The 11218-nt window shown below is 50.9% G+C and overlaps 1 protein-coding gene across 2 annotated transcripts in view; it reads right to left on the reverse strand.

The window, feature by feature from the left end:
- Nucleotides 1-10832, reverse strand: part of Shisa6 (shisa family member 6) — a 305326-nt gene extending 294494 nt beyond the window's left edge. For both annotated transcript variants that reach the window (XM_076542625.1, XM_006973641.4), the window contains exon 1: nucleotides 10143-10832. In XM_076542625.1, coding sequence (XP_076398740.1) covers nucleotides 10143-10792 — 650 coding nt within the window. In that variant the 5' untranslated portion in view covers nucleotides 10793-10832. The remainder of the gene's footprint in view (nucleotides 1-10142) is intronic.
- Between the last annotated feature and the right edge of the window lie 386 nt (nucleotides 10833-11218).

An 11218-nucleotide genomic window follows, 5' to 3' on the forward strand; every position in this document is an offset into this window, starting at 1 on the left:
TTACTGTTCCTTGAGCCATTGCAGGGTTTTAAACAAACTTTTAAAATAATAAAATAAAATTTATCTTTGGGAGCTATTTTATTGAATAGATTATGAAAGATTGGTCATTAGCATGCCGACTGCCTACCTGGCCCACTCAGAGACAATCTGTCCTTCTCCGTGGTGGTGGTGGTGTATGTGCCCTGCACAATCCTTGCAGTCTTGTCTGAGCTATTAATCTGTTCATCATAGCTTTTTATCAGACAGAGGAAAGAAAAAAATCAACTTTGCCCAGGTCCAATTTGGGTAAATTTTGAATTAGTGGCATCAGAATCGATGCAATTTAATGAAGTCACAGCTGGATGAATTCAAGAAGAAAGGCTGAAGGGGAGAGAATGGGTTGGAAAGACAAGACAGAAGTGACCAGGAATCAAGAGCAGGGCAGATGGGGAAGCAGTGGTGGTAGAGGAGATGGGGCAAGTCACAAGAAGATACATTTTAATGATGTGACTTGAAAGAGAGAAGAGAAGAAACACAACAGCTTCTTTGCAAACGCTCCAGGGGGCAGAGAAGAGGCACTCGCTGCACCAGGGACAGGGGTCCAGAGTCTGAGGCTCACTGTGCATCATCTAAACACAAATGACCTGTGCTGGTCCCCCAAGCCTGTGGGCTGTCACTCCCAGGAAACTTCAGGCAGACTTCTTTACACGCAGTAGTAGTAAGTCAGAGATAGCTGACTAGGAGCATAGCAGGAGGGCAGCGCTCCGGAGTCTTCCCCATGTTTTGAAGCAGCATCAGCATCTGGACTACTCTCCTGCCAATCATTCCATGGAGGTGGCTTGATGTGAGCCTTGCTCATCCTCCAAAAGAGCTGCCTAAATACCAGTGTGAGGTCCCAACTCCCCCCTGCTGGAATCTGACCCTGATTCCAGAACTGAGGAGGAAAAAAAAAACCACTTCTGAACAACTACCTGTTCCCCACCCTTCCACCCCCCCAGCCCCATCTGCTAAACCCCAGCAAAGGTCTTAAGCCCCCCCCCCCCCCCCGGCCCTACAAAAGGAGAGGTTGGAAGGGATCTAAAAGGCACTCTCAGATTTCACTTAATTAATAGCCCATCCCGGGGCCCAAGTTCCTCCCCAGGGAGCAGCTGGAGTGCAGGAAGAGGCAAAAGGGTGGAAACCACACTTCCCAGAAGAGGACATTTGGCTAAGAGAACAACCAATATGTCCAGAGGACAGGTGTCCTGAGTAATGAGACTTTAATGCAGAAGCTAATGGGAACAGGACATGAAACCAAATGCCAGAAAAGCAAGGAATAATGAGCGGGTTTGAGAAGGCTACAGGAAGCAAAGACTCTTCTACCAACATCAGGGCACAGGGCCAAGGTTCTAGCCACCCAGAGCCTTGCTGGAGCTTTAGCTTCCAGGGCCCTGGAAATGGGAACAGTGGCTTTAGGCAAGGAGGATCCCGGGAGGGAAAAAAAGCTGGAAGGAGGTAAGAGGACTAAGAGTCCTCTGCAGAGCTGGGTTCCTGGAGGCTACAGAAACAGCTTTTAGAGCCAGTGACTCTGCTCGGGTACCCTTGCTGCGGTACTGCAGACCAGGCATCTGGGCCCCACACTGGCTGACACCTACAGATAACAGCTGGAGGCCACATCCAGCTGTGGCTGTTAGGATGTCTCAGGATTCCTCCCTCCTCCTGTGCCTTTCAGGGCAAAGGATGAGAGAAGGAAGGAGGTAGAGACCCAGGAAGGAGCAAAGCCTTGAGTTAGCACAGCCAGGAGGACAGAAGGGAGAAAGGACAGCGGAATGGGCATGAGAGAATTAGCTGCCGCTCTCTCTTGCATGAGCAGCACTGGGTGTTATAAATGGGGAAGGGGGTATGGAGGGACAGTGATGAATGGGCCTGTTAGCAAGCTGTGGGTCTCAGTAATTAAAACTGGGGATGCCCTGAGGTCCATCCTCTCCCTAGACCTCATCTTTCCTCCATTCCCCAGCTCCTCTCACCTCTCTCAGAGGCTGTGACTCATGCACCACTGCCCAGGGCTTCTTTCTAAACCATTCAGGGGTTTGCATTCTTTTTGTTTTCCCCTCAGTGAACTTCAATATTTCGTCTTGCTTCTTACACTTCTTCGTGTGCCTTCATCTCAGCCAACCGCACCCACGCTTGAAACAAAATCCTCTCACTGTCCTGGGCACATCTGTACCCCAGGTGCAGTCTAAGTGGGAGTGTTACCATGTTACCAGCTCTGGATGAGAGGTCATTGACCCTCTTGTCCTTTATGGTAACAAGTTATCCCAGGCACAAGCAGGGGTGGGGGTGGCGGGCATGATGACTGCTTTCTTAAGCATTTCCAGTATTACTGACTCTGTCAGGAAGGTGAAAGACAGCTACTTTTCTAGACTCTAAGGGAAGACAGAGATGGGCAACACAGTGATAGCATGGCCTTGGGCAACTCATTCTGCCTCTGAGTAGGTTTCCTCATCTGTAAAATATGCCTCTATACCCTGTGGGCTGACAAGGGGCAGAGGAGGCGGGACATGCAGTTAGACGTGGCTTGGTAAATGCAGAACAGGGCTCCCGGTGCCAAACAAGTTCTCAAGACCAGATACTATTGCTTAGGACCTCATCCAGCTGAAACCTCAGGGCTTCATAGCTTTCCTGAGTTTCACAGATGATGGAAGAATGTGAGTTCCTGACAGGAAGAACTCCTATCTTTTGATACCCACTGCACAAGTTCATAGTGGAACAGACTCCTTCAAGAGTGTTTAAAAGTGGCCTCTACATGTGTTGGAGGGACCATGGCAGTGATACAGATGCTCAGCCCCTCCCCTTCCCCTAACTCTTGACTGAGATTGGTCAAAAATACCCATCTGCATCAGCATAGCCATGACTGTTCCCAGCTCTCCAGACTACATTGGGTGGCACCCTACCCTTTGTTCTTTACTCAGCCAGCCCACTCTTGCCCCAACCAATCCCATCCCATAAATATGAATTGGGGGCATGGGAAGAAGGCAGGTATGATAAATGGCTGTTATGAATCGCCCAGAAATGCTATGGTAGCCTCATCTCCACGGGTCTGCAGATATCCATGGCAGTCTGACCCAAGAGATAACTCCGTCTGAATACAGAATTGCAGAGGCGGTGGCCCTGCGAGAGAGGGCAGAGGGCGGTGAACAGGGGGCTCTGATCCCAGGCTTCCTCTCTGCATGCATCCCAAAGAAACTGGGTCCCTTTACCCTCAGTATCAAAGCAGGAAGCTAAATTGAGCGATCTGTCTACTATTTTATGCAGAAATGTGGGACATTCTTTTTTCCACCCTCTTTGGGCAGTTATCTGAAATGTTTGATGCATATTCAACTCCTTTTTCTTGTCTTCTTTCCCAACTATCCCACAGCTTGCCCAGCACACTGCTGTCACGTGACACTGGTCTTGCCTAAGAGGTACTTGTCTTCCCACGTGAGGAGCAGCCCTGTCCACATGGTCCTAGTGGGTGAGGGGCTCTCCCTTCCTCTGGTCCTGCCTCTCAAGACCATAAAGATGCCCCCTCTTAGGAGCTCTCTTTAGGGAAGGCACTGTGGTTTCCCACCACCTTGTCCATTCATCAGCCTTATTCATAACTTACTACCGCTTAAAGGAACCAGCTCTCCCTGGGAGGGTGAAATATGCTATGGTTACTGAAAGCCAAAGGGACTGGCTACATTTCCGAGAATGGTGCTATGGAGCCATTTGCAGAAGAAGAATCAGCCTGTGGCCTCTCAAGGAGACTGCTTGGGAAGAGAATTCAACATACACAGACCCCCAGGTTCCTTCAGAGGATCAGGCATAGCAAATGCAAAGCTGCCGGGTGACATTTCATACAGAGTCATCTCACAGAACGATGGAGGCCATCCTTGCAAACCTCCAGCCCCATGAGCTTCTGGCTTCTTGACCCAGAGCTGAGAAAGGGAACAACAGCCAACAGGAACTGTGCTTTCAAAGAGGGGTCTTCCATATGCTGGAGCAATCCTGGAAGGTGATTCTGGACACGCGCACACACACTACTGCAGAACCTCACTGATATGATAAGTCTCAACACTCCCTCCACCTCCAGGTGAGAGCAGAAGCATGCAGAGTCACATTTTTAGTTTCATACCTCTACCCACACCGTTATTCAGTGCTTCTTTGTCCTGGTCCACCCTCCTTCGGCATATGCTGTATTTTCCTTTTTCAACAGTCTGCATTACTCACCTCTTAGTAGAGGATTTTGCTTAGATCAGGTTATTGCCCTTTAGAAAAGAACGCAGAGAAACTGCAAAAAAAAAAAAAAAAAAAAAAAAGACCAGGGACTATTGTGAGAAATCATGTTGGTGGATGGAAACACGGAGTCCAGCAAGACTCAAGAGCTAGACACAGGGAAGGGACTGACAGGAGAAGGCTGTCACTCACATCTCCAAATGTCTGAAAGTTATTTGTTGATGACTAAGAATCACGCATAAAGCAAAGCAGACTGGTTTCAATGAAGAAAATGACACTGAGCTTGGGCCTAGGGCATGGACGCCAAGGCTTTCAGTGAAAGCTCACTCAACTAGCTGGGACATGTGGCTTTGTGACCTATGCTCTATTGATTTCAAGTGCCTCACTTATAAAATTACATGTTAAACTGACTGCGAGAATAAGGCCATGATTCTGAAATGGATGGCAAAATAATGGAATATGTTAGGCTGCCTTTTCCTAAGACTTTGGTTTTGGTTTTACTTGTAGAAACAGATGAAAGAATAGAGTTAACAATCGGCTCTGATTATTTTTAAAATAAGCCTACTAGAGACGGAAGGCCAAGGGTGCCGGACCCTGTTAGAGTTCGCTGGTCAACTCTCTAGGCCCCGCCTTCTTCCCCTCTGTAATATCTGCCAACAAAAGAAGTACAAACATGAGGTCATAAATGTGACTCAGGGAAAAATAAAATGAGTTTGAGTTTCTCAAAATAAAGAGGGACAAACCCATCACAGAAGGTGTGTTTGCAATGAAGGTAGCGTAGGCCCTCATCTACCTCATCACAGCCCCCTCGCCACCAACCTGAGACAGGTTACACATCCACAAAGTCAAATCATAATTTCATAGTTTCACAAAATATATGTTGCCAAGGAACATGACAAAAAAAAACGATAAGGCAAAATGCACTTGAGTCTGTAACAATTTCAAGCATAGGCTGTTCAGAACCTTATGTGAACAAGACGGATTCAGGGAAGAAGGAAGCTGGCAACTGTCATAGCCAGGAGCAGAGAGCTAACTCCAACATACACTAGGTAGGGGCTCTCCCTGACTATGGGACGGAGGTAGAAAAGTAAGACCTAAATAATTTCCTGCCAGGCCCTGGAGAAATCAGCCAGCAGAACTAGATGGAGAAAGTTCTTTTGGGTATCGCTGCCTTTTTATTCCAGATCTATAGGCATGTCTGTCTGGGATAATTGACCTCTTTCAGTCAGCACACTTTTCAGATGTCTTAACCATGGCTTTCTGCACAATTGATATGAACCAACACCCCAGCAATGCAGTCTCTCATGCAAATCAGTTGAAAACAATGAATTATACTTTGTCTTCTACAAGCTCCTTAGCAGACTAGGACTACAGATAAAGTCTTGGTTTCTGGGCAGCAGATTCCTTGAAATGAATGTATTCTGAGACAGGGCGGGGTGAGGCAGATGTGCAAGTCTTCTGTGCGGGGGGTGGGGGATGGGGGGTGGGGGTGGGGGCAGTGCAGAAAAGAAACATGAAGATAGTGAGCAACATGACCCCCAGAAGGTTGTCAAGGTCTCAAGACTGTTGAAAAACCATTTGCCTAGTTGTATCACTAAAGTAAGAATGAACCCAGTTAGGCTGTGTGTCAAGGAAGCGTGCTTTGGAGTTTGAACCATATTCTGCCTTCTCTAGGTGAGTGGGGCTCCCATGCAATGTATCCACATGCATTAAAGAACCAGAACAGTCACACCTGTGGGAGGCTCGGCAGCATTGTGTTTTGTTCCATTGGTGGTAACCATCAACTTTTCTCCCAATCACTGTCTTATTTGTTGTTATCTTCTTTCTGCCTTCCTGGGCTCCTGCGCCTAACCCTCCTTCGTAATGCTTCTGTAATTTCCTGACCTTCCCCATGTGCACTTCTTTTTAAACTCAAAGAAAAGGGGAAACATGAAAAGGGGGATGCACTTCAGCCCAGGGTAAGATTCTTTTCTCCCCTTTCCTTCCAAATACCTGTATTTGGAGTTAAAAACAAGCCGATTTAGTTCAGATCAATTCATAATGGGGAGCCCACAGTACTTGAAAAAACTGGGTGTGTGAGAGGATTTGACAGCTGGTCTCTCCCAATACTTAGAAACAGTTCTTCACTTGCTCAGCTCTGGAGTGGTCCTATTACAACAGTGTTGGCCTAGAAGGAAAGCAGAGCTCTCCTGGTTTGTAATTAACTTCTAGAAGGAGAAAGGGCAAAGCAAAGTTTTCCCTGGCCTATGTTAGAAATAAGAAAGTTAGTTCAGAGACAGACTTTGCAGATGAATTACCTCCCAATACCTTCCCCTTCTCCTGATGACATACACTCTGGCTCTGCTTCTCGGAGCATCCTCCCCTGCCCATCATCTTCCCTACCCACCTTCCTTCATACTCCCAGTCCCGGACAGGCACCTCTGACTTCACCAACTGTGTCTACAGCATCTTAATAGCTTCCTGACCCATCTGTTAATTAGCCATTTAAAAAAGAAGCCACACAGTTCCTCCTTAGAGTGATTCTCATCTCCGAGACATTAATGAATCAACTCATGGTGAGGAGGAGGAATAGGTTTGGATGTGAGACAGCTAAGGGCAAAGTAGAATGCCAAAAGGGGCCAGCCTCCGAGGCTGGATGCTGGGCAGAGCTCATATTCCTGGAGGACGTGGGCCATCATTCTCTGGGCAAACAGCCTCAGGTAACAACTAGAGAGACACTCAGGAAACATGACAATCAGTGGGTGCCTGCAGTTCCAACCTCAACCTGAGAAGTCCTAAAGCAGGGGCAAGAAGGGGATGTAGCTTCTAATAGAAATGGGGTTCCAGCCAGGAAAGGCAGGACACCCTCACTCAGACACTCAGCATTAACATCGCTTTCTCCTCCCCAGGGCCCAACTAGCTGAGTGCAGGTCTGTTTGCATCATTCCCCCGGCCTTGTCTGTCAGAATCGCCAGAGAGCTGGCTAGTTCCCCTCCAAACACTGACTTCTTACTCAGAATCCTGCTAGCAAGAGCTAATCACTTCTAGAAAAAGCAAAATCTGCTGCAAGGGAGGGAGAGAGGTAAGAAAGTCCAGCCATAAGGAATATGCATGTGTATGGCAGACAGAGGGCTGCCCAGCCTGCGAACACCAAGGCAGAGCAGATGGCCAATCCTTTCTTCCATCTCTTCTCAAACTCCCACAGTATCCCTTTGCAATGAGGCTTTTCTCACCGAAACTCCCTCAGACTCAGGAACGCTTGCCCCAGGGAAGGAAGAGGCTCAGGTCTGCCTGTCTTCAGGGAGGCTCACACACTGCAACAGCTCTGTTCTCCCTTTCAGTATGGACACATCTCGGCTCCACAGAACTGAAACACATCCCCTCTCCCGACTTGGCCTCTGACCAGAAGCATTCCTGCCCCCCCCCCAGGAAAAACTCATTACTATGTGAATCCATACCTTCTCCATCACCGCCCCCTTTCCCCACCTTGCCTCTCTCACAACATACACTACACAACTGCCCCCAGCCAGGGTGGCCAGCAGTGACATCTGAGGTATAAGCAGAGAAAGAGGAGCTTCCTCCCCCGGGGCCCATCCAGAGGTGCATTGCACGTGAGAGTAATGTGCACACTCACACTGACACACTTGGAAGGAAGAGGTCCAGAAGATATACTATCTTGCCAGTTATCCAGAACTGAAAAAGACTTTCCCTGAGCTGCTCAAGGTTACTCCTGAGTGTCCTTAAGTGTCACTCATCTCTCTGAGTCTCATTCATCACTGATCTCCAACCCCACCCCACCCCTACCGGCTACATATACACTGATAGGCGTTGTCCCCTATCCACCCAGCACCAACCAGTATAATGGTTTCCAAAGCACTGATCAGGCGAGGCTGCAGCTGCTAGAGAGGTGCTGTGAACTGAATGAAATCAGGAGGTAAATTTGAGGGAGAAACATCACATATTTACATAATGGTCTGGGGCCTGAAATTCAGTCCTTTCCTCATGGTTCACTCTCTCTCCTCCTCCCACCCCAGAAAAAATGGTCCCAAGAGACCACGGTTACCCTAGTGTGGGACAGAGGGAGTCTATGGGGAAGATGAGACTGCTATCAAGAACAGTGGCTTCTCCAGAGCAACATGGCAATGTTGGTTTTCACAGGGACTTAATCTCAGACTCTGAGGCCACAACCTTATCAAACACAGGTGAACAAAGTGTACGAGACACCAGGGGCAGGACAGGGAGAAACCCCAAGAAAGGTTTGTGAGAATCAACTAGAAAGAGGTAAGAGCCAGGGTGGGTTTAATGAGACAAGAGGAGGCAAGAGGCGATGAGCCCCTGAGTCCTGGGTCAGAGGTGACAGATGAGGAACACAGGTACATCTGCTTCAGAAAGGCAGCTGCTCCTGAGCAAGTCCTTCTTTGCTCTCCAAGCTGAGCCCAAGAGAGAATTCACAGCCAGACCAAACAAACTCCTGGGAAGTGTTGGTGTCTTGCTCTTATTCTGCTCACAGTACCCATCCTCTGCATGGCGAGGCATGGAGACCACAGACCATCGCTCACAATCCTAGTTCAAGTCCAAAAGGATGTTGAGTAAGTCTAGGCTGAGAGCAGCTAATGGAAGAGTGGCTAGCCCAGGTAATGAGGGGGTTAAAAGGGGATGCTCCCTTTACAGTCAACCCAAGTCTAGTACTTGAGTGTGAAATGTCTGCATTTAGTGGATTTGAGTCAATGAAACCTGACAGGGAATATTGTCTTCTCACACCCACATTATTGAGGGGGAGGGGCAGAATCAGCTCCTTCAGGATGCCTAGAAATTTCTACCTGCCTTCCTCTTTGCAGCAAGGTAGGGGTGATTAATGTTCAGAGCTCCTACGGGAGGAGGTTGTCAAGCTATGAGGATAATAAGCAAGGTGCATGGACCAGGCTAGGCTTGGTAGGTCAACTCATAAGCAGTGGACTGGGGGCTGGGCCTGGGAACTAGGGCAGTGCCCACTCTGTGTGCCAGAAATGGAAGTGTTTCCTGGGGCAGGGCTTTCATTGAAGCCACATCCAACCATTCATCTTCATGGGGACACTGGAAGCATAGCTGACTTCGCATCCTCTGCCTGTGCAATTCCTAAAGGAGAGACAGGGCTCCTGTTGTGGCTTTGACTTCCCAACGATCTCCCTGGGAGCCAGAGACAGGGTGGGAAGCAATCGGAGTGCAACTATGGACTGTCACGTTTTAAGCTCCTGTTATACATTTTGGAAGGGGGCAGTCCCCACTGTCTTTACCATGTGTGCAGTGAAAGATGCCCAGCCGGGCTGAACACCATCCAGTGTTAACTCAAAGAGGCCTGCCTTGGAGGAACAAGTTCTCCAGCCTCTGCAGGAAAGATAAGCACCCTACTGGAAGGCGTACCATCTGTGCTTCTTCCCAGCAGAGGTGGGAAGAACCTTCTTCCCAGCAGAGGTGACCACCCTTTCCATATCATCCCGTTCTTAACCCCTGGGAACATCCCAGCTTACACTAACCCACTTGCTATTCTTTTCATTGAGGTACTCACACTGTTCAGGTCTTTATATTAAGGTGGCACTCCAGTTTAAAAAACAAAACAAAACAAAACAAAAACAAAAACCTAAGCACAGTACAACCCATAGTAAAGTGGCCACACACCATGAAAAAGAGAGCCTAGAGATTGGGGAATAGGTGAAATTCTTACCCTTGAACACCATCAACTCCATTGATTGGTACTTTGTCTTGCAAATCCCTCTAACACTAAAGGATGCCTAGCTGCTTCCTATGGAACGCGGGAGAGCCACAAGATTTATTGCTCTTAAAGGAAGCGACTGTGGAAGTGACTTAGGAGAGAGGAGGTGTGTGCATGAAGAAGACTGGAGGTGGGGGAAGTATGTTAAGAGGGGGCGAGGCCTGGGGACCCAAGGCAGGCACCCAGCAACGCCTCTCACCTGTGGATGTTCATCTCTCGCGGGGGGCGGTGGGCCTTGTCATAGGAGACCTTGGCGAAGACGCCCGCCACGATGACGAAGGCGATCACCCCGCAGGTGATGTAGACGGTGAAGTTGGTTTTGTCCTTCTCCGGGTCGTACTTGTTCTCCGGCCCCGGCGACACCACCTTGGTGCTGGGCGTCTGCACCCATACCGGGCTTTGGTAGTTGGTGCACTGGCGCTGGTCCAGCTTCTCGTGGCGCTTCTTGCAGCAGAAGCGATAGTAGCAGGTACCGCAACAGTACAGGTAGCCGCTCTCGCTGTTGTTACACTCGAACTCCTTGTCGTACTGGCCGCTCACGTCGTAGTAGCCCCAGCACGTCTCGTAAGTGACGGTCGCGCTGGCCGCCGCCGCCGCTGCCGCCGCCGCGGACTGTCCCCGCCGGCTGCCCGCCTCCGGGACGCCGGACGCCCGGGCGGTGCTGTTCAGCTCGCGGCCGCCGCGGGCTAGGGCACCTCCGGAACGCCGACCCCCGACGGCTCCCGCGCCAAGGGTCCGGTTAGCCGCGCGGCCGCGGGCGGCGTCTGCGCCGGGCGGCAGGTGCAGGGACGAGAGCGACAGCAGCAGCGACAGCAGCAGAGGCGGTAGCAGGAGGCGGCGCAGCGCCATGGCGGGGCCGGGCGGGAGGGCGCGGGCGGACGCGGGCTGCAGGCCGCTGCCCCAGCGGCTGGCCGGACTCCGAGGGCGGCCGCGCGGGCTGGGCGAGCGACGCGGGCCGGTCAGTGGCGGGGCGATGGCGCCATCGAGGCGCGGGCGGTGGCGGGAGCGCACGGAGCGGCGGGGCGCAGGCTGCGCGGGGCTCTCAGGCTGCGCGCCGGCTCCGCGCTCCCCCTGCGGGTTCCGCGCTCCTGGCGGGCAGCCCCATCCCCCGCCCGCGGCAGCGGCGGCCCCGCGCGGCTCGGCTCAGGCCGGCCCCGAAGCGCTGCTCCCGGAGGCGGCGGCGGCAGCGTGGTCCCGTCCGGGCAGGTCCTGCGGGACGAGACGGTGCAGCGGTCACGGGGTGCGGGGATCGGCGGACTGCCGGGCGGGGAAGGA

This window comes from Peromyscus maniculatus, chromosome 8 (genome assembly GCF_049852395.1).
Source record: "Peromyscus maniculatus bairdii isolate BWxNUB_F1_BW_parent chromosome 8, HU_Pman_BW_mat_3.1, whole genome shotgun sequence".
NCBI classification, from domain to species: Eukaryota; Metazoa; Chordata; class Mammalia; order Rodentia; family Cricetidae; genus Peromyscus; species Peromyscus maniculatus.